At 39.2% G+C, this 24,592-nt stretch overlaps 1 protein-coding gene across 19 annotated transcripts in view; it reads right to left on the minus strand.

The window, feature by feature from the left end:
• The window catches only part of LOC142960000 (neurexin-2-like), an 85,210-nt gene that overhangs the window by 37,495 nt on the left and 23,123 nt on the right, over positions 1-24,592 (minus strand). For 7 of the 19 annotated variants that reach the window (XM_076101564.1, XM_076101563.1, XM_076101557.1 and 4 more), the window contains 6 exons: positions 17,960-18,066; positions 17,900-17,915; positions 17,482-17,863; positions 16,357-16,547; positions 15,167-15,340; positions 13,512-13,631 (listed from right to left, as the gene is read on the minus strand). In XM_076101564.1, the coding sequence (XP_075957679.1) occupies positions 13,512-13,631; positions 15,167-15,340; positions 16,357-16,547; positions 17,482-17,863; positions 17,900-17,915; positions 17,960-18,066 (990 nt within the window). Of the gene's footprint in view, positions 1-13,511; positions 13,632-15,166; positions 15,341-16,356; positions 16,548-17,481; positions 17,864-17,899; positions 17,916-17,946; positions 18,067-22,178; positions 22,206-24,592 lie in introns of all 19 variants that reach the window. The other 12 variants (XM_076101550.1, XM_076101552.1, XM_076101549.1 and 9 more) reach the window with 3 other exon arrangements.

Genomic DNA, 24,592 nt, shown 5'->3' on the forward strand with positions numbered 1-24,592 from the left:
AGTATGCAACTGAAAAAACATTTTTCGAATGCCATATTAATGTACATAATAATGTAATTACACGACAATGGAGAACACAAAGGACTTTGATTTTAATAGTGCTCAACCCAACATTTTGAGCATATCTATTGCCCCAATATGTGCTCTCAACATGGCGACGGCTGAGACGGCAGCTTGCAGCTAACGGTGCTAACCATGCAAACAATGGCAACAGCGCTGACAGAGCTAACATGTTTACCTCAGGAGGCTACACTTCCGCGACAAAGCCGTCGGTCGGGAGAGTGTCTGCAGTTGTAACCACCGTATGAGGGCAGTGCAGAACGGCAGCCATGAGCTAACCAGTGGGGTACACTCACACGCACTCACATGCACTCACATGCACTAAAAAGCACACACAGCCGGCCCTGCTATGTCAACAAAGCACAGAAAAGCTCGAATCACAACACACACACGGAGGGAAAGCAAAAGATAGTTGTTTGCTGCCATATTCGTTTTGTATAGAGAATCTTAAAGTGATTGTATCACCACTACAAACACAGCTACAAATGTGAGCACTAATTAGCTGAATATATCCTTTAACCCCATATGTATCTTATACGTTGGTCTAATTTCTGTTAGATTCAACTTGATCAACTTGAACTTTTACAGTTCCAATGCATCTGTAAACTAAGCACATATGATCTGGCTTTAAAGATCTATAAGTCCTCTCATGTTGCTGTTAAAGCTTGAGTGCCAGACCAACCTCTGGGGAAGCACATGTAAAATCATTTTAGAGGTGAAGTCCAAAGTATGATTTATGTAATCCAATCCAAACAATAATAGGTACTAAAGGTTAAGAATAGAATTGCGGATGTGCTACAAGTTGCTGCTGATGTTATGATGGTTCAAAATAAGGTGATGTTGTGGATCCTCAAACCAAAGTGTGGACACAGGCTTGCCAAAGTGTAGTGTAGACAACCACAATGACATAGCCGCATTGCATGCACTCTCTTTTCCTAAATTCTTCATTACAGTGGGTTATAATTTCACCACACACCAGGGTGAAAGCTCTGACTTTGAGAGAGGAGCAGCCAGTAAATGATTTATAAGTGAGTGTCACTGTGTCTGTGAGTGTTAGACTGACAGAAAAACAGAAATGCAGCCAGAGTACGACAGATTCTGAATCTGAAGGCCTCTGTCTGTGCGTCTTGCCTTTATGATGTAAACTGAATGTAACCTTTCTCCTCTCACACAGCCCCTGCAGTAGTGACTAGGAAGCCCTGCCCCTCCCTCGGGAGCCTGCATAGACTAGCATTCATCTGAGGCTCAGCTGCTGCGTGGTCTGGGTGTCAAGTGAATCCCACCATGTTTCCATGCAGAGCGGGGCACAGAGGGAGAGTCAGAGCACGGGGGGAGCTGTCCACTTGGTAATCAAGCCTTGCTTAATGTCAGTCCCAAAACTGGACAGTGCCTTAGAGACACATTGGAGAACATCATCCTGGAAATGGGAAAATGAACAGAGGTACTAAGTGCCAATATGAGACAATTTAGACTTTATCTTGTATCTCTACACAGCCACAGCACTCATTGTGTGCAGAGGCACCGAGCCTCTTGGCAAGCCTCTGACCCCACTTTTACACCATTTATTGCGGTAATTATATGTGCTCTTTCACCTGGAGGCAGATTATGATTGCAGTTACTTGGTTAGTGACAAAGCAATTTTGAGAAAGCATTCTTTCAATAAGCGTTAATATGAATATTATTACTAAATATCCTCTTTAACAAATTGCCTGCTATTATAAAAGGAAAATCTCCTCTCTGATGCAAATGGATCCTCCATGGATATGACTGTGTTCTAGCTGTAGATGCAGCCTTCTGACAAGCTCTTATCTATGGAGTCTGAAACTGCATATGGCTTTATAAATTGGTCCTCACACCAAGGCCTTTTTGGTAGCTCTGTTAAAGGAATATTTTAGTTTTATTCTTCACTTATGATGCTGCAATAGAGGCTTTCCCTTCAGTCTACCCACAAAGGAAGATGAAGCTGGGGGAAAACATCAATGTCTCTATTTTTCTTTGAGATGCAACTTAAGTTGTTTGGGGTTTTTGTTACCACTTTCCCAATGTAGTACTTGTGTATTATTGAACTTTTCACACAGCTGGAATCATGGTTGGATGATTGGACAGACAGATAGAGAGACATATAGAAAGACACTGCAAACACACATACTCTGCAAACCATGTAGGCTAACCAAGACTTTCTGTAACTATATGTCATAAACCAGTAATCAAGTTCTACATTATTAATTCCCATAATCTCAGCTACGAAATAGTGAAAATTGCTTTCCAACCAGAGGCATATCTTTTCTGGGGCATCTCTGAGCCGGTAGCCTAAATTGCTGCGCTGTGTCATAAACTTGCTGTTGCTTGCATATATTTTTTTTTTCATAAATTACAAAATTAATTTGAAAGAAGGAAAGCCTTTCCACTATTTATGTGAATTTCACTCCCATTGTTGCACTCCAGTTGCCACTGTGAGCTTAAAGGGTAACTTCAGAATTGGTCCAGTATTGAGGGACAACGCTGCAGATGGCTGCTGTCTGCAGTAGATGTATGTCCACTCAAATAGTTGTTTTTTCACAGACTGGCTCACATTGTTATTATAAGTGTCTGACAAAATTATAGACGTTTATTAAACGTTTTTCCTTTCCTTTCGCTTGATCTGGTCTGTTATTGTGTCCAAGTCCCGCTTGCGATATTACTAATCATAGAACAGTAAAGACATTAACCACCCTACTCTGCCTTTGATTGGCTTCCCTGATATTCGTATCCGAATCCTAAACTATCTCACTCCTCATGCCAAAACCTAACCAAACCACCACACAAAGCCAATGAATACAAGCAAATTAAGAGTCATGCCTTCGCTTCCCGCTCAAAGAGAAGTTCTGTTGTGAGATCCTGTGTTGCATCCACGTTGTCAAAATCAGCAAAATATTCAGTCATGACATTGAAAATCTTTTAGATAACACTAAACTATTTTTTTGGACTCCAACACAACAAACTCTAACAGCACCGGTGTCCCATGGCTCTCCTCTCTTCGGCTCTCACTCACGTTTCCATCCAAGTCACATGACACAAAAACAATCAGCGAAAGGTAAGAAAAGTATTTATTTCTCTGTAGTCTTTTCCATAACGCTGTCAGACTCCTAAAATAACTACCTGTCAGTGGCAAAAACCAGCAATGTCGGTGGATGTGACTGACAGTGCTGAATTGCCCGAAATGATTATATTGCAGCCCGTTTAGCTGCTGCCAGCGTTATCTCACAATACTCGACCAATTTCAGAAATTGCTGTCCTCATTAGTCACTTAGACACAACAACATGGGAAAATACAGATTCAAAAATACAGAAGTTACCCTTTAAATGGTTTCTTATTATTCAACACATACTTAATAATAATGAATTCATAAATTAATAATAACAATACATTATTAAATAATAAAACAATAATAATAAAACAATAATTTCAGTAATATATCTACAGCAGAGCTCCTGAGAGAAGGCGATTGTTGTTAGATTGTTGAAATAAAATTGGATGACAACTCTACTCCCTAAAAAATATTGAAGGCACAATGCTATGTTTCAGTGCACAAGCTCTTATGCGTTCTCATTTGGTACTGTTCGATCATCGTCTATTCAGCTTAACCTTCTGGCTCAAGGAGCTGTTGAGGATGTTGACAACGGAATAGAGTCAGCTACTTTTAACAATGTATCATTTAATATGACGTGTGGAAATAATATCAAATGTGTACGACTTTAATTACGGCTCTCACTCAATATGGGTCGCTGTCATGGCAATAAAACATCTGCTTGGCAGTGATGAATTCTCCTCGGTGAAAGTATTTTAGTATTATTGAATGAACCATGAGGCAAAAATGAGATCAGGGAGAGGATTGATTTACCTGAACAATTAAGTGTCTTTGATTTACCTGTGCAAGTATACTGATGTACTAAGGTTATACAATAACTACCAAAGTTAAAGCGTCCTGCATCTACCAATATATGACTATCTGGATCCTTATAATAATAATAATAATAACAATAATAATAATGATTATTTGTGGATGACTTCACATGCCAGTAGTGGACTGGACATAATTAGATAAACACACACCGACTTATAATGTACTGAATGACCTTTAACCAAATCAGGAGAAATGGTTGTTGTTATGGAGTCCTGCTCACAGTTTGAAAACTCTTAGATGATATATTTCCCTGTAGTCAATGTAATTACTAGCGCTGTAATCTCAGTAATACTTGCAATAAATTAAACTTACAGTGTATCTGACATACACAGACATCGTAGACAAACATCACTTAAGAGTTATAATGGTTGATATACTAGAATAGGATATGGACAAAAGCCAATAAAACTCACTGTGCAAGTAAACAAGAGTGGCCGGTCGTGGAACAAAGAAATGGCCGCGGAGATTGCATCCTGTAACTTCCAATCTCAGACAATGTAATTTTGGTTTGAAGTCCTCGGTGGAGCAGAGTGAGGGAAGTGTGTATTATAAAGGTTTGGATATTTATCCTAACTCTGTTAGTCAGTGTGACATTGGCGGAAGATTGAACTTCCTCTGCAGCAGTCAGTATTCGCAGGGTGAGTCATAAGAGACCATAACTAATCATGAAATAACCTGTCGCAAGTCTGAGTGAAACTGGCAGTGTGGCTTGTATTTTCCAATCTGTTAAGCATAGTTTAGCACAGGCGGTGTCTGTTTGCATTCTAATGAGCTATCAGCTTGCATTAAATTAACGTAATCCGTGACGTTTTACCCAAAGGTTGTAAGAGGTCAGGGAAGTAAGGTCTAGTGGCTTTAAATTGTGAGCTGAGGTATATTTGTGGAAAACAAATTACTTGTCGATGATGTACATTCTTAAGGCTAATTAAATCATTAAAGCACTGGGTACTTAAATGAAATACAACTTCAATCTTGTCCCTGAAAATAACAAGACTAAAAGTCAACAGCCATGCTAGTAGCTCTGTGAGGCTATAGAGTGATGCTCCTTGTAAAGAAGAACAAACTATTGGATGGATAGATTAACCAAACTTTGGACAAACTAAAGTTCACAAAGACCATGAATGCCTGTGCCATATTACATGGGAATACATACAATAGTTTAATTAACTAAATTTTCTAATGGTAATTACAAATCTGAGCATTTTATGTTTACAAATGAAGTTTTAAATGTTCGAGCAAAAGTGCTTCTGTAATACTAAAAGCAAATAATGCAACATTCTTTGTATATACAGTTGAATCAAATGACTGTTATGTAAAAGGTTTACTAGTACTTTGGATCCCATTGTGAATCCTCATACCTATTCGCAGATTAGTTTAGCAGAGCATCTAAAGTGCTCATTACAGCTTTAAACCCATGGAAGTAAAAAAAAACAAAAAAACATCCACCAATCTTGCTTTTGCTGCTATCTATAGAAGATGCCCCTTGGTGTCCACTTTGTTTCTACACAAGAAGTGATGTAACATCTTATAGTGCCTTGCTGACAATTTAGAGTGTGGTAGAAGGTGCAATATAATTGAATCCGACACTGTAGCACATAAAAGTGTGGCGATAAGTGACACTTTAACGTGTTAAAGTAACATCTGCAATATCTTTTTCTGAATATTGTATTAACCAAGAGGAACACTTATATACTACAGGTGAACAAAAACATGAGCGCTTCAAGCATTTACAGCTGCACAGAAATATATCTGTCACTTTTCTGTTTGCAATACCCGTGGGGCAGCGACAGAGGAGAACATTGCTATCTAAACAACAAATGACATTTGGGAATAGAGGAGACAGTGATCAGACTGCGGTGCTCACGCTGTGAGTGACTTTGTGAGTAGTACTTGGTGGTGTGAAAGGATCTAATTGCATCTCTGAGTTAGTCGAATGCAGGTTTTAAAAAAGGTAAATCATGTATTCCTCTGTCCTGATTGTGACACTGCGTTATGCAAATGGAGCTAAAAGTAGAAACGGAAACTTGATGACTTCCGCATCCCTTTGAGTCTGATAATAAATACGAGCAGAAAGAGAAGGTGTCAAGTGACACTGGATCAGCATTTCAAGATACCATATGACTAACTACTACTACTCATCCATCAAGCCTGGAAATACAAATCAAATATTACATTTCATTCCACACTGAAGAGGTAAAGTATAACGTAATGCAAACTGAATACTAGAACTGGGGAAAAAATAAGCAGGTTTGATTACAGAATCGTATCTTGTTTATTGCTGGTTATGATTTCTTATTGATTCCTGAACTGAGGAACTTTGAATGGCTGTGATTACCACATAATACCAATTAATTACCATCAACCAAACTACTCATTTTGCAGAAGTGCAACTAAAACTGATTTTAGGAAATCACAAAGAAGAAAGACATAATTTCGATCAGCCATTTTTTTAAGTCAAGTTTTCCTGGTAGCTGTTTGGGAAATGAACAGATTGTAGCGGCAAAGACAAATGCCGTTTTGTCGCATGACTTCACTTGGTCTGAGGTTACAGTTCTATTTATTTCATCCAGCAATGATTATTTAATCTATTAATGTAATTTCTCGAGTGGATGAGATCTAATTTGCTGTCCTCTTTGCCTGTTTTGTGTGAGTAAATATAAGTAAATGTGATGGTTTCAGTTTAGTAAATTGGTGGAAGCAAGCTATTTCAGTAATCCCTTCCTCTATTTTTGTGTCCTACCATTGCCATTTACCAAAAATAATTTATATGAACTCAAATCTCTTCCTCAGTATCGACTCAAATTCTTCAGTGCACAGTTGGTAGAACAGCATCATCACTTTTTCTTCTACATTCATTCCTTAACAGCTTAATACACAGTATGAGTCAGTGTGTCCTGTGTCACTATGAGTCTCTCATACATTCAATCAAACATTGCAGGAAAGGTTGAAAAAATTTCCTCTGCTCTGATTACTGGTGGCTCTTCTGTAAAAACTGGTAACGTCATGTTACTTACTAGTGTTTCTGGTTCCTGTATTGTGTTTCTCATATGACAATGCTGCCCTTTAGAGAAACCCCCTTAAAACACAACACATAGGAGAACAAAGACGTTTCTTAATGTGAGAAACAACAAGGACAAGAGGGCATTATCCTCTAAGGTGTTTGACTTCTTTTCACATCTATGTAAATGTCAAACGTTTTCCACTCATGCATAAATGGCTGAAAAGCTGTTAAAAGGCAGTGACCGGTCGGACATTGACCTGTGGTGTATTTCACAAGAAAACATTACGTCTGCATGAGTTATATTGTGGAAAAGTATTAAAGATTAAAGCAGCGATTCCTGTAAATCCCAGGTTCACTTTTCTAACGCTGTAAACTCTACCAGTCAATTACACAATACTCAAGATGTTCTACCTCCGTGAGGCAGCAGAGTGGAGCTGTGCCAGCAGTTTGGGGCTCAGACTATCCATAAGACTCGCACAGAGCGGAGATCTGGCAGAGATTATCATTTCTGGGATACACTGTCTCTATAGTGAGCAAAGATGACAAAGCCAGGTGGCTGAGGTAATTGCCATGGCAACTAATGGAAAAATCCTGACATCTAACTTCACAAGACGTCTGGAAATCTGTGAGTAAGCGTGCAGGATTACTACATGCATAATAATTAGACATGTTTTGAAAATCGGCTTTGGTCCAACTTTCCATCCAATGCCTACCCAGCATGCACTGTGCAGAGCTCTGTTTACCCGGGATAGTCTACAAGTTCACCAAGAACTTTAACTCAGTTAAATTACAAAAACTGGATCATCTCCAGATTTCACAATTTGGAATAAGAGCTAACCTATGGCTTAAAATCTCTGTGTACTGGCTCAAAATGGAATTCATTAATTTACTGGATTATAAAACACTGATGCGACCGCGTTGACTGAAATTGTGAAGATGAAATAGAGGCACTTTCCAGAAGTTATGAAAGGTTATTAACTTTGATGGAGTGCACTACTGTAATCAGTCTGAAAGCTTTTATTAATGTGTGTAATTTTCACCAATCAAGAGATGAATCTGAGGTTCAGCTGATAGTCACTGTTTGTTTGAAAAGCTCATAACAGGACAAACTAATGCCTGTCACAAAATATTTCATATTTCATTTTCTGACACCTCATGGTGCTCAGAAAGATGCTACAGATGCACACTACATTCACCCCAGAGTGGCCGTTAATAACGTGAAATGGGCCACCGACAGTAAACCTTTTCATGTAACAATGAATCTCTGCCATTACTGCATTAAGTGAGTGACAGAAGCACAATTCAGTTCTATATGCAGCTGGTAAGAGCAGAATGTAGTGTAATGATTGGTGGGGTATCATTATGTGATACTAAGCAAGCCAAGTCAGGACTTGAACCCCCTGAAGTTAATTGTAGAGAATCAACGAAAGGTCAAAACCTCTTTCATGATATATTCCAGCATGCATGGAGTGCAGTTTATTAAAGCGGGTCTAACTCTGTCTGCTCGACATTTAGTATAAGCAAAGAGCTTACGCTCAAGCAATTTCGACTATTATTTCTAAAGACTGCCATATTTTCAAAGGTGATGTGTGAGTGGTTGGGACAATGAAATCAATGGTGCTGTGGGAGGTACCTGCCTCCACCTCCACACCCTCATACGTACTCGCTCTGTCAAACCCAACAATGCCTTTTTAATGGTAACACTTCCTAGTCATAAATCTTTACATATCCCTACATCTGTTAACAGTAAGTCAAGTAAAATGCATGTGCTTCTCACAGAGTGGACACAAAGGCAAAGAGGTCCTTTTTTTATTTAATTTAAATTACATTTTTTTTTAAAGATCATCTATGTTGCCATACTGTACATTTATGCAAGCCTCTTAAAGACACGTCTGCTTGATCCAGACCATTGACTTTATAAGGCCCAGACTCTATTTCGGGTAGGCCACCATGTTATGAACAGCCATATGTTTTCTTGAGCCTCGGTCCCGGGGTGCGAGATTAAGTCTGAACCTCTATCCTGGATTATCCTTGTGGCCTTTGGGATACACTCATAATTGTGAATGACTCTACCTGAAATGGAGGTCAATAGGAAAAAGGGAGTGAGCTCCCATACATCCAGTTTTGTACACTATAGTACAACAGAGAACATTGACATATTTCAACACCTCACAGACACACACTTGTTTAAGTTATCTAGAAAAAAGCTTCTTTTTTTTACTTTCTTTCATTCGTTTTTTGAAAACAAAAATACAACTACAAATAAAGACATAAATAAGATAAGACATAAGGAAAAGGAAAGAGAAAAATAAATAAATAGAACTAGTTGTAAAATAACTTATAATAAAATATAATACACAAACCTAACTAAAGGAATACAAAGAAATGGTGGTTTAAGTTGGAGGCAATGAAGGCTCTTATATACAAGGGTCTAACTGATAAGTCTATCTGATAATGATTCTTACATCCCACTGTAGGAGAAGAGGTGTAAATAATGGTTAAGTGTATTACAGTATAGAATCCTTTGATAATACAAACTTCATCCAGCTCCTTTGAGGAAATGGAAAACCATTGTAGTTCTGGCACAAATAAAGTGAAAGCTAGACTGCTTGCTAACTGCAATACGAAACAACAAAGGAAGTCAGCTGCTGTCTAGTACCAAATCCATACCGTACCTTGCCTGCATGCCTGGAGGCTGCAGGCTCAATTTAGAGTCTGCCTTAACTCCATGGGTATTAAACAATTCAAAGGAAATGTTGACTTACAAATTGATGGCGACGGTGGATTCCACTCTGCAGATAGTTGATAGGTGCCAACACTGTAGTTATGTAAAGCCATATCAGGTGGAATTTTACATGTTTGTCAAATACGCAGGGCGCATTTGTGGACTCGCATGGTTGGGATGGGGTGGGAGGATATACTGTAGAGGATTAGTAGAGAAAAAGACGCTGCAACAGTTGTGCCAAGTTAAAATCAGCGGTTGTCCATTGTGGCTTTAAACGCTGTAATGCAATACATTTTTTCACAACTGTCGTTTATTTTATGGGCTAAATGGAAGTTAAGTGAAACAAGAATATTATGGGTATTTGTTTGGATATACTTACATAATTATACAAACACACTAAGACACAAACATTTGCTAGCGCAAACACACACACAAACAAACACACACAAGCAGGTAATGAATTTACGAAAATAATAATCTGAAGCTACAGAGGTTAATCAATAATTACACCCTCCATATTTTTACAGAAAGAAGCGCTGACAATTGAGCACAGAACATCATTATATATCTGGGTGACTTTGGTGATGAAATGATGACCTGGAGGTAATTAGCACAGATGTTTGTGGCACTTGGTAAATTGCTTTCTGCATATGAATATGAATGTACTGCAGCACAAACCAACTCAGGAATCTTGGTTGCTTGATAAGCTTCTACACTTCTGTTTTTAATGAGGTTATAGTTATAATAGTTAGATAGATAGATAATAGTTAAACGGTCAAAAATCCATACACACAAATCTTGGAATATTTGGCGGCCCTTCTGGACTGGCACAGAGACAGAGAAGAAGAAAAAGGTGGGAGGAGAAGATTGTTTGTTTTAGGCTTTAGTGTTGGCGAGAAAATCTAAGCAGCAGATTGTAGCATGGACGAAACACGCTGCACCAACTAATACTGATGGTTACAAAACCATTGTCCTGCCTACATATTTGTTTGTTTTCGCGTTATTGTCACATTCTCCATTTGTTTTAATGACTGTGATGATGGCTCAATGTGAAGCATTAGGCTTGTTATTTCCTCTTGGCTTGATGTATTGGTTTGACCTTTGATATCGGCCAGAAATGCCATTTACCACCCGCATGATTGAGGTTCCTCCCTAAACGCTGCTGAATGAAAACCAAATATGCTGCTAAATTGCTTTTCCTTTTTTAATGTTTTTGTTTTTGCTATTAATTGTTCAATGATAGTCTTGTAAATGCAAGAATGCTTTCTAGTGTCTCCCCTACAATTGCAGGGGTGGAGATCATTTATTTTAAAGCACTGCTTTAGTGTAGCCGTGTAATCTTAAAGGTAGAGCCTTTTGGTAAGTGAACACAGATCGTTTGTGGGCCATAAAAATGGAAGATTTGAAATATTTGTTGGCAGCTCTTGTCCAAAATGAATATACAATGACAGAACCATGCTGTTACATCATTGAAATTGACAAGATCTGTATTCAATATCCTTCAAACAGCCAGATCTTGCCTCTGTCTGTGGCAACAACATATTAATGTACATACATTAATGTCTGCAACACTTGTTAGAAAGAGTGCTATGAAGGTTAAGCCTTAGGCGGCAGTTTAAAATTCTGGCTTAGATGATGTGATGTGCATCAAACTCGCTGCAATTACAGAAAATACAGAAAATCAAATATGATTGGGGTTGAACAACTGCATACCAACATGCAACCTCTCTCAAGGGGAGCCATTATCAAGTTTAATGAAGATCAACATGTTTTTTTTTGCTTTCTTTTGACAAAACACGGCTGACAAGAACGATTATCTTCGTGGAAATAGACATGAATAGTGTAAAAAAAAGCTCAATGTGGACGAATACATTTTCAAGAGATACTGAATTGAAAAGCAATGCATTGAATCATCCAAGACTTTTCAAGTTTTCATCCAAGAATTTTGTCAACAAGGAAATAAAAAGTTTGAATTAAGTTTAATTTTATAAATAAGTTTAGTTTCTATGGGAATAATGATAAATAGCAACATGTTACAGCCACCAACAGGGTTTTTTTCTCTGAAATTGTAATTTGATGGTACCATCTACATTTTTCCCTTTTTGAAATGCAGTTAAAAAGAGATCAGCAGAATGTATTAATGAGGTATATCAGACACAAACAGAACTACAGGCTCTCCTGTTTCATCCAATAAAGACATGTCTGCTTGCTCATGCAGACAAAAAGCAGCTTGAACACCATAATATACATTTCATCCGGGTGCACAGTCTTGGGACAGTAATTGACGGAACAGATAAAGACTAGAGAGGACAAACTATTGATTTCCAGGTTGGATCAATACATTACAGGAGCAAGCACATTTGGGTGTGTGTTTAGTTTGGAACACAGGAAACAAGCAGATTAATGAGATAACTTGCTAAAACAAATGGAGGAAATAAGTGTCTCTTTGATGTCAAGCTAAATTAGATAACTGCCAGGATGTAAGTAAGTACTGTACATCGACACGAGAAAGTAGTTTTTTTTTGTGTCTTAGCTTCCAAAAATATATAATTAGACTGTAACGCAAAACTGTAATCAGTGTGAACAACCAAATAAATGTGCTTATAATATCGATGATGAGGTGCATTTTCCTAAAATAGATGCTCCTCCAGAGTAAAAATACAGTAAATGCCAGATATCTTTTTCCTGCAAACATGAATTACCATCAAATTATCCTAAAATGGCCCCCCTACAGAGTGTAATGTCCTTTTCTGTCTTAAAACAATACTGCATAACAGCACATTTCAACAGCGATTACCACAAAGGCACAATTCTTGCAGTTATTCTAAATGACTCTGCAGCAAATGAAGCTTAACTCGGCGTGACCACTGGACCAATAAGCTTAATGCTAATCTCTTGCTATTATAAGTATGAAAAGCTTCTGGTAAAAGTCGGGTCTATTACTATGGACATAGAGGGCTCTTTATGGCGGAGAAAGCAATCAGACAGGAGGTGTTTGAAAGGTGGTGCTATCAATCATCATGTGCAATTAGCGCGCAATTGATTCCTCAAGTCGAAATGCGATACATCACCATGTATTTACATGCATGCATGACACATATAAATGTTCTTATTGGACAGTTTATGTCGGTGTTTGAAAATACAGGACTAAGCTAAGACAGGTAGCAATGTTTCCAATCTTGTTTTTGAGTACAACATAGCACTCAAACTACACAATCGCAGAGAATGAACAGTGTGTCATGGGTGTCACTCACACGTCGCAGGATTTTGTTGATGGAATAGAAAAGCCAACATATATGACTGAAGAGTGACCAATCGTTAATGTTTTTCATGATTATAGTTGTTTTTAAAGGACTATTTTAGCAGTGTTTTTGCATGCTTTACCCATTGACTACAAATCATTTATGCGTTGCATCACTTTCGATCATTTTCCAAAGAATACCACAAGTCCTTAGATTGATTTCCTAGCCTCGAGGCAGCTGTTGGTTTCATTTCAATACAGTGACAAAATGTACTTGCGGATCCTATAGATTTAATTAAAATGGGCAATCAATCACAAAGAGCATCACATCTGCTCCGACTGTCAAAGTTATTTCACTGGTGTGTGGTTCTGTACTTGTGAGGACAGATTCTTCTGAAACGTCTGCATGCAAATGAGAGGCTACCAACTGATTAAAGCAATAAGGAAAATAAAGTCTGTGAAATACTACACAATTTCACCTCTTCATGGCTCTAAAAACAAACTTATCTAGCCAGTCAGGCGTAATACACCTGCACTTACGGTCACTGCAGAACGGCCCCCCGTAGGTGGTCATGGTGCAGTCACATGAGAAGCCCTCCCACAGCTGCAGACACACTCCCTGGTGGTGGCAGGCGTCCTCTGTGCAAGTGGTGCTGGGACCTGCAGGGTGTTGACAGCAGATTTACCAGGTGCTTTCTCTTCATGTTATTCATGCATCTTTACTGCTATTCAAAAGGAATACATATGTTATACTTAGCCAGTCATTACTGCACAGTAGGTCTGCAGATATTCATCTTTTGATAGAAAATATTAACGTAAAGTGATTTTATTACTTGTATTCTACAAGCTGCAGAAAAGGAGGTTCAGCAAGACAACTATAGCAATTTAAAAAAGAAGCTGTTTAACCATCAATTGTATCACGCAACTGATTACAGGTTGCTAATTACAGCTTAGTTTACACTCGTCGTACAGAAAATGACGTAATAACGGCGATGCGTGGTGCGCGTAGTGGTTGCGGAGCTTGGTTGTGCACCTCTGAATTTTTGTAACTTGGCGTGCGATCATGTGACTGTCACAAATAGTTCACTGATAAAAACACTATTTACATGTCTCGGGATTATACAAAACAGGCTAATTCATTTTGAGATGCTTTAAAAACAGGAGGTCTTAAACCGCTTCATTTGAGTATATATTTTGCCAGCCAAATCAAATTGTTTACAGGATATTCAACTTTCGTTTCTTTATAATGCATGTAATACTTGACTTGTTTCTTTACAGGGCTTGTACAAAGGCAATAAAGAAGTCCATAAATATGAGATATGAGTTTACAGTTAATGCCCTCTGGCGTTTTGGAGATTAATGCAGCGTAATAATAAGTGTATAGGTAGTAATACAAAGTATAAACGGCTCCGTTCATGCTCGGAGCTTGCGCGCTGTCTGCGGAGGCGCTACAACAACATGCGCGAGTATAAACAAAGCCTACCTCCACAAAGATCAGATGTAATGTGATGGACTGTCTGTCCGTCTGACTTTGTTTGTGTCACTGTGACCACCTCATTTGAAAATCTAAAACAATAAAACGCTGTGCACAATCATACGGATTAATGATTTAGTTTATTTCCCTATGACCACGATCAGGCAACAACCTTCTACTAATCATCAAATCTCCTCACCGGTAACACAGAGTGGCGTAAAGTTGACTTTGCTCACTCAAGCTTGAAAAAGGAAGACATTATTGATTTTGCAGACTCCATGACCTTTACCCAAGTGTCACCGTCAACGGGTACACTTCTATAACTACTCTGTCTTAACCTGTGCAATGTTTCCTGTAAAAGCAATGGCTACCTGGGGAGATTATTTGGTATTGTTAAGTCACGGCAAAACTCGCTTTATTAACTGCTCTCTTGTTTGATTAAAACTCAGCAAAAGCAGCTGGACATCATGACTGCCGAGTGAAATTATTACATGTAAGCGTCTATAATCAGAAATAATAAAACCACAGAAGGTCTTCACTGGCCAATCATACTGGAGCATTCAACAAAGCTGTTAAATACCATAACAAATGTGGTGTGATTAGTTTTCTGTGGGCAGTCACTCTGAGTTCCTCTGTTTTTGCTCTGCTCTGAAAGTAGGAAATCAGATTACAGGAATGATTCACAGGCGTTTCATACTTCCCAGTGTGTTCCCGGCCTCACCTCCACAGCCGTGCTCCACCTCTCCCACCTTGTGAAGGGCATCGGCCAATAGGTCGGGGAGTCTTCCGTTCAAGTCCACGGATGCCAGGCAGCCCTGGTATCCTTCCCGGGATGCTATTAACCTGGGCAGGCTGCTGTACATGCTCTTCCCAACACCACCAACGTACAGCTCCCCTGTGAGATACACGAGTCGGTCAAGAGAGAATCACAACCGAGCATATGTTAATGTACGTCTTAAAACATAAATAATGCAAAAATAATTAAGATGTATGAGAGTATAGTGCAAATATGAACACTCAGTAGCCACATTATTAGGGTACAACCGTACAATCGAATGCAATCCAATACAACCCCAACCCGCAATATATGGGAAAGAGTATTTTACATTCATGCAATCATGAATGAGAATCATGCAATTGCGTGTGTGTGTGTGTGTGTGTGTGTGTGTGTGCGTGTGTGTGTGTGTGTGTGTGTGTGTGAGTATGCACCACTGTGTCTGTCCACGCCTATACTCGCATTCTGCTGAAGGAAACTGTAATATTTTGGGTGACCAGTTATGGCTGCATGCTCAAAGACCTCTTGTGGTTGCAGTGACTCACACTTTCTCAAAGAATATTTATTGCCTGTTTCATACTGCCATTGACTGCCTGCTGACTCCTCATTCACTACTCTTTAACCAGGCCACAGCCAGTAGGGGCTGTGAGTGATAACACAACTGAGTGCATCTCCAACCCCCAGCCGCTAATCTGCGCCCAGTGGGGGGGAAAACAGTTTGCACAGTTTACAGCTAACAGAATTACCAGGACACACACTGCCGAGTACATCGCCGTCACTCAGCCATTGCTACGCGGGCAGACAACTTTTTTGTGAGCAAGATTGAAATGTAGTGAAGTGTGTTTTACGGCGCCTTATAGATGTCGGTTGTATTATTCAATCACACAATACAGCGGTGGTTGCTGCAGACACACCTGGCAGAAATCTACACTCTACTGAGTACACCTTTCTAGTTAAATATTGTAATCATTGCTTCCAAAAAAATACCCAAAAATAACCCATTTAACACAAAAGATAATGCAAGTACATATGTTGGAATATTTTTTTAAATTTCAACATGAACATGAACCATTGGATGCCCTGTGTTAGCAAGTATTCACTGTGTCCTCTAATAAACAATTGTTCAGATAAGTTACCTTTTAAATCCAGGTTGCGGGCTCCATTGGCGTGTTGGGTGACAGTGCGAGAATCAATCTTAAGGATGTGCACGTTGTTGTTGTCACGGGAGATCACCACATTGTGCCACTGGTTGTCATTAAGTGGCTTGTCAGAGTTTCCCTTCATTAGCGACGGTCCATTTCCCAAGTCAAAAACATAATGGATGTACCTACAGGACAATGCAGATGTTTACATTCAGTATTTGTCATGTAGTATCATTTCTCCACATACCATATGCTGTTATGTGATTACGCTGTGGCATGTTTCAAACTATGCTAGCCATGCAGTTGTGTGCACTGCTGTCTACCAGTCTGTTTTGGGATAAAACCACCGAGGGGGCTCAGAGTCAGAAATGTTCTATGTTGAAGTACAGATAAATAACAGGGAATGAACGAAAAAAGCACACACGGCAAGGCTTACGCCACATCATCATGTTGATATTAAATTTGATCAGCAGACTGTCAAAAAAACTAAATCATGTTTGAATTTAAGCAACATCTCTGACAAAGCTGCTACACTTCACACAATACATTGAGCAGCCTGGAAACTCTGACAGAAGTGTTGGAAGCCATATTTCGTCTGTGTTGTCTGTGCGAGCTACTGCTGCAGGCTCCAGAGCTGAACAAGGCCTCCTGCTGACTTATTGCTTACTGGGAGAGAGTCTGTGCAAGGTTTGACAGTGGGAAGCTACAACTGTTGCTTCAATGCTCCGTTTTCCTATTCTCTCTGGAACAGAAATTATCTGGAATGAATAAAACATTCGGAACATATTTGTAGCCAGATGTGCTTGAGTGGGTCTGAGTGTGAGTATGACACCAGTACTGTGGTAATGGCAGTTATTGTTTTTGCACTCAAGCTTCCTCTATCTGCTTCTCTGCCTTTAACAAAATGATTTATGAGCAAAAGATTGAAAAGCCATTTCGTCTGGCTATCAAGATATTAATCATGATCGAGTAATTATGAGCCAAAGAAAGAATTATATTGTTAAAGAAGTACAAAATTAAACAGATATAACTAGTTAGCTCCTGTCCCAAATAGACCTTTCTATCTTTCCTCAGCCCTGTATGTAGATTACAGCTCAGTCCAAACACCACAGCACTTACCCTTTGACCAGCTCCACCACGATGAAGTCACTACCATCTCCAGAGTTGTAAAGTATCAGGCCGTCCGGACTGGTGGTTTTGAACTGGAAGAAAAGGTGCATGGAGGCGTAGGCCTGCAAGGTGGAGAAGGCCAGGTAGCTGGCTTGCGCTAGAAAAGTCACAGGATTGGCCACAATATGCCTCATGCCAAATCGAGCATTCAGCTCGCAGTAAGATATGTCTCCGTTCTTGCACTGGTCCAGATAGAGCATCCCATTAAAGGAGAGAGCTTGCAGATGGCCGATGAAGTTGGAAGGCATCACGGAGATGAAACGCCGCTCGGTCATGATCCCTGTTTCTATGTTACTGAATTCCAGACGAGTGTGGGCGCCCGTCATTTGGCCTATGGAACAAAACATGCAGCTTAGATTTCAAATACCTTTCAATATCTGTACCTTTGCAAGCTCCTTTATTCCTACTATATACCTTCCACTGTCACATTGTCCACAGAGAGTTGCAAATTCTTCCCACGCCGCACCACCTTCACTGTGTGCCACTCATTGTCATTCAGCTTCTCGCCTACCAGGAGTACCTCTGGTCCCTTGCCTAAGAGGAGGAAAGCGTCGAGTGACAATCATACCGCATCAGCTCAGTATACACCCTTTCCACATGAAGCTCTCTCTTCAGGGTCAATACATTCATTCACTTCCAGAACCACTCTCTCACACACACACACACACACACACACACACACACACACACGCACAGCCGTCAACGTTCACCTGCAACCAATACTTTGCACTCACTCAAAACACATTTAAAGGAGGACTAAAACAAAGAAACTGCTGTAGTAGCTCCTATTCTACAGGTTGAATAGCCAACATGTGTAAAATGATTTATATACTGAAATTGTATGATGCATACTGTCTCTTTATATAGAGTGATATGATCGATGTCATCTGGGGAAAAATAGTGTTACACCGGGCACAAACACATAGCTTTAAGTTTCAAGAGTTCTACACTATCCTCTGGCTTTCTTGCTGGTTTTAAAATAGGTCACAGTGCAGAAGCTTGCCACTGCAGCACCGTCATCCCAAATCAGTGCCGATGCAACAGGCCGACACGGCAGTTCAAAGGAGTTCTGACATCGCTTGGGAAACTAATTGGCCATGCCTAAGCTGACTGCGCCTTTAGGGGTTTGTCTGTCTAATTGAGCTCAGGGTGTAGGAGAATTACAGGGGACGTACAGAGGGCAATAAATGGAAAACATCAACTGGTTTCCGAACACTGCACTGTTTCATCCTCGGGGAAATAAAACTGCGACTGGAGATTTTGTCCAGGGCTGCATATCAAGTGTCTTATAGCACACGGCATGATACCACCATCCACCTGCTGAATATCGACTACGCACACCAGACAGATCAATTGCATCAAATCCCGCTCACTCTATATTTGATGGATTTTCTTTAATACTGCAAAACAAACCACTCGCTGGAATAATGTCAAACACAAAAACAGAAGTGTTTATCTTGTAAATCTCCATCATGAAAACAGAGCTGCAAACCAGAGTTGCTGTAGTGAAATATAGTGAAATGATAGTGGAAGGCTGGATAGTGGGGACAAAGTGTCCACACCTTTGTAGCCCGCGGCTTGCATCTAGCAGCTCGAGGCTACTCCCATAACACACCTCAATCTCTAACCGAAGTGTCAACGGTCAAGTTGCATTGTGGGTAATGTAAGTGCCAAGTATGAAGGAAGGAAAACGTGTGGAATAAGAAAGACCGATGGCTCTGCTGCATTGATTTTACATGAATGAAACATTTACTGTCATGTTTACAGGGTTATTTGTTAGTGTAGTTAAATTTGAAAGTGAGGTCATAAATAATTTTGTCTCAGTAAATAAAAATGAAGCACTCATAGTAAAACTGACTGCGCAGCCTGTATTCCTTTTCATCAGTGATAGTGATCTATCTCTAACACCGCAGTGGGGAGCAAAATTACTGGAATATAATATGTTTTCACACAGAAATCTGAGTAAACCCTTTGAAATGTTGGCCCCTATCAAAGTGCCTTTGCTTTACAAGCTAAGCTTCCAGAGGCTCGAGAGCAAGCCGCACATGTAAAGAGTCTATTTCGTCCAGTTTGATCCTCAGCTAAAATTGAATTTGATTCATATTTTCAAACAAGGATAACTTCAAAGGCACGGTGCAGTTATACAGGTCAGCATTATGAGTGAGCCGAGACTTTGAACGCAGGAAGTGCATGTTAATCAAAGCATGTTATGGTAATTCTGTAATTTTGTAGGACAAATGCCTCTTTTAAAAAGTGTGTTGTGTACCATTATTCCCCATACTCCGGAGGATTAATCAAGAGCATTGCAGCAAAATTTGTTCTTACAACAATTTCCTTCCTGCTGACGGCTTACAAGCAGCTGCTGGAGATGGGCCGTCTCTTTGAAGCTACACCCGCAAGATCAATCAAGAGAAATCTGAATCAAAGTTGTAAGATAAGCCTTAAAAGGTAGTCGAAGCAACAATATTCAAAATTCACAAGGAGTCCATGGTGGAAACTGTGATTCTTTTCAATGATAGCGCTCACTAAATGATGATCATTTAAATAATTTAGGCCGATAATTCTGCAATTTAAAATTTGGCTTTTATCAACCATAAAATCCATTAATAAGCCATTCATAATCAGATCGCCATAGGTCACTGGTGTAGCATACATACAGCATAATTGATCAGGTAAATGGTACATTTTGCACACAAAGAGATGCACATACAGTACATATAAACTGTGGACAGTGCATGATGGTACATTGCCATCTGCTGGTAAAGAGGGCAACTTATTAGCCAGATAGCTAAGATGATAAAGGATATACAGCCTCTTTTAATAAGCCACATTCAACGTATTCTCTTTGCTATTTACATTATTATTCTATTGCGTGCAATGAACCATTTAAAAAAAAATGGCTATAAATTGCTCTCCTGCAGGTGGGTCATTGAACTGGTTTACAGAGACAGTACATGCACACCTCACTGCTGTCCAACCATCCACACACACCCGTGAATGCACACACACTACTCACCTGGATCAGAGAAAAACAATGTCATCCGTTCAATCAAATGGACTGTTGCTTATAGGCTGAGGCTTGTGCCGTAAATCTGTTGTAACAGTTAAAGTGTCCCCTGTTGCTGTATAGCCATTAAATCAGGTCAATAGATTAACATGAGACAAAATTACAGTACAGACTGCAGGTAATTGATTTTCCTATTGTACATGCTTAAATGTTAATATATGTTTGAGTACATAAAATACAATATAATGAGTAATATTCAGGCTGCAAATTGAACGTTAACAGTTAAACATCATATTTCAGAGAATTATTCATACATGAGGGGCGGGAAAAAGCTTTTAGCCTGCACACGATTATAGTGATAACTTTTATAAGCATTCATAAGCCTCCTCCGTAATGGATGATCTATATCGGAGCGCCGTTCACCTCTCCAGTGCCAATAGCTTTTATCCCTCTGCTGTAGTCTGAACCAAAACTTAAATTGCCTGTCTCTCACTATCAGGTGAGAGCAACAATCTACATCATAAATCACCGTGGTACAACCCTAAAGTACCACTCTATTTCACAAGAGTATAGAATACCAGAAAATCTGTTCTGTTGATACAGAGAAAAATCTGCCTTTGGCATTCATCTACCTTTTAATCAATGGAATTACGTCCGCTCGTTTAAATACCCTATGTCTCATGACAATGTATTTGATGATTCGCTGTCATATTTCTCAGTCATTTTTCATATTAAGTCATTCTTCATGTTGAAGGATTAAGACATTTTATACAGTGCATTTACTGTACCCTGCTTGTTCATCCTGCATTTTTATAGCACATATGGTCCAGAATGCCTCTTACGATTATCTTTAGGACGTCACAAAGCAAGATTAGAAGTGTCTGTTGATGTATGATGAGTAGTTAGACTCAGACACGTATTGTATTCAAATGTTGCCATAGGAAACCGACTGAATGTGGTGATTTAATTTACATAAAAATAATACGTTCCACAACATGTACTCTTCTGAAATGGAAAGGCTGCAAATAACGGTACTCTCTCTAACATGTTTCAACATTTAACCCAAAACATTTTTTTTTTTTACACATGACTTTATACTGATCTATTGATCAGATATCAGGCTGACCTTTAAATGGATATCAGCTCTGCCAAAACAGTGGGATTACTCAGTGATAAAATCCATTTTTCTCTAAACTGAGACAGAGTGCTGCTTTTCTGCTGATTTGCTGATTGTAGTTGAACTGTGCTCAATTATCAGCTATGTGAGCAAATTAGTCACAAGCAAATTAACGACAGACTCATTGACAGCACAATAGCAGGTTACTGTATGTCAAATCTAGCTACATTTGATTACACGATTATTATGTAATAATGAGAAAATGTGTAAATTGTTAATAAATTGTTGAGTTCATGAATGAAGAGCCAACAAATGCCAATTACATTTAAACGCACAGTGAAGTCTCATTCTTGTTCTTATCTTTGTAATGACGCTTGTGAGTAGCATAACAGCACCAGTAAACAAAGGGAATGAATGAATTATGTTCTGTTTCATGAGGGAATAGACCAAGAGGCATATGATTATACCACAGTGCATGTTCTCTTAATCATGGTACAGTTAATAATCATAGGAGACACTTACTGAGATTACAGTCTATCCTGATACAATCTGGTGAGAGAGAGAGTGAGATGGTGAGGTTAAAAGAAAAAAGAAAACAGCATAAAAGAGGAGAATATTTCACATCCTTCAAGGTACATTCTGCAGAAAGTTCAGTGCTTTTCAGAGCCCACCATCCGGGGACAGGCTCGAGAGTCTAAACCGCCACTTTCCTCCCTGTAGTGTGCATAACATTAGAAAAAGGAATAGTGAGTGAAAGGAAAACCTCAGCATGTGTCTGGCACTGCTGGTAGAACAATAGACCAGATCAGAGTTGGGATCAATAAGAGTTTTATTGACCGTAAAAGTGGAGGTGCACCGGTAGTATTTTTAGTGTTGGTTTCGGCTCGGCTACGGCTGCTTACATTCAGGCATCTGCAAATGAATTTGACTGTTTCAGATATTGCAACTGATTACTGACGCGAGCTCTTGGGGTAATACAGAAAACATGCACTGCTGTGAGCTAAATCCTCTAAAAGAGATAACAAAAAATGGAACCTGTGCTGGAATTTTGGTATTTTGGATTTTTATACCGAATAAAGCACCCAAAAGAGCATAAATAATTTACTTTAAAGAACAGGTGAGAGTGGCTAAAAAACAAATTAGAGCAATTACTGGGATTATGCAGAATTTATATTTATAAAAATATATTTTCCTGTGGGATCTAATCATCTCAGTTTTTGACATGTGCAATATCGCTTCTTGTATTATATTTGTTTAAGTCAGCCTACATGTATTCATACTGTAAGTGATGCAGACATTAATGTGATTGATTAATTTCACTGATACTACTGAGAAGGTCATTTATGTGTAATTTAAGTGTCTACGGGGTATTTACTCTTCTACCAATGCACCTCTACTCAAAAGCACAAACCTTGATCTGTCTTCACTCTTAAACTCAAAGTGCTGCTCACTGAAATGATCCAGTCTCCTGCTTTTTCTGCAGGTCTGATGGAAATATATTTTCTAAGTTAAATACAGAGGAAAGGGGCGATTTGCACAACCTGCAGCCACAATTAACATTACACCATGAAAATGATGACCCCAGCCCAAATATGATGCTTTGTTAAATTGTACACAAGTCTACTTCAACTGATACCTTCTAAATACAGCTGCAATATTCACATTTTTATTCTCAAAGTTGAGTCACCCACTCATCATTTCCATGTTCTGAATAATGAAACTAATTTATCCAACTGCACATGAATATATCGGTGTAAGTCATGTGGCTGAGGTGTGCTCTCAAGCTGTCAACCATCACAGAGCAGTGGATACAGACAACCAGAGACCAGAGTGACTTTCTGCTGCAAGTGTGTGTGAGTATGCGTGTGTGAGTGTGTGTGTGAGAGAAAAAGTGTGTGTCCATCACTGGCACCCTCTGTTCAGTGAAGCGACTCTAAACTGGACAGGCCAGTAAATGTGAGGGGAGGGAACTACTATGGTCACATCTATGGTGTGAGCGGTCTAAGTGGTAATTTCTGAGAGTAATGGCGGATCTGGTCTCTGACTGCCTTCTCCTTGAACTGCAGACAAGCCATTGAAGGGCTGAAAGAGCCGAGACGGTCAGATGAGACCTGACCACTGGATGAACTGAGAGAGAGAGAGAGAGACACAGAGAGAGACACACAGAGAGAGAGAGAGAGAGAGAGAGAGAGAGAGAGAGATATGGAGAGAGAGACAGAGACAAAGAGAGAGGCAGAATATGCATACACACCTACAGTTGTTTAAAAATACATTGAATCTCTTGAGTTTTATACCTATTTGTATTGAAAAATTACTTCTTTGAATTGTTTTTAAAGATTTATTTAAAATTTAGATACAGCATTCTTCATCGGTTGTTCAGTTTTGTACTCTTATGTTGATAAGATATGGTGATAATTATCTAACTGTATAGAAATATACATTTTGGGGCTTCCCGGTAGCCAAATGGTAAATAATTGTGTTACAAGCAAAAACAAAATGTCCGAAGTAAACCCTGGATGACTTAAAGGAAAAGATTTATCACATTCATTACTGAGCTTTAGAGGTAGTGGTGGATTTTGTTGCCATCTGACAGGCTATCTGTGTCCCCTGGTTTCTGGTCCTTATGCTAAGCTAACCTAAACCTCTGCTGGGTTATACGTCATGGATAGATATGAGAGTAGAATCAGTCTTTTCATCTAACTTTCCCCCAGGAAGTGAAAAAGCGCACTTCCTAAAGTATCTGAAGTATCTATTTAAATCCTATCCATAGATTGACCACTTTATCATTTCCTGGTATAAGGAAACCAAAGTTTATTTGGCAAAAAGAGATAAAAATAAATTGTTGAGAAGAATATTCCTTACCCAAACTATTCCATATGTCCATATTTCATCATGTTATCACTTTGGTTTTTTTGTTTGTTTTTATGTTTTATGTT

The sequence above is a fragment of the Anarhichas minor genome, unplaced genomic scaffold (assembly GCF_050575085.1).
Source record: "Anarhichas minor isolate MPS153535 unplaced genomic scaffold, ASM5057508v1 ptg000027l, whole genome shotgun sequence".
NCBI lineage: Eukaryota > Metazoa > Chordata > Actinopteri > Perciformes > Anarhichadidae > Anarhichas > Anarhichas minor.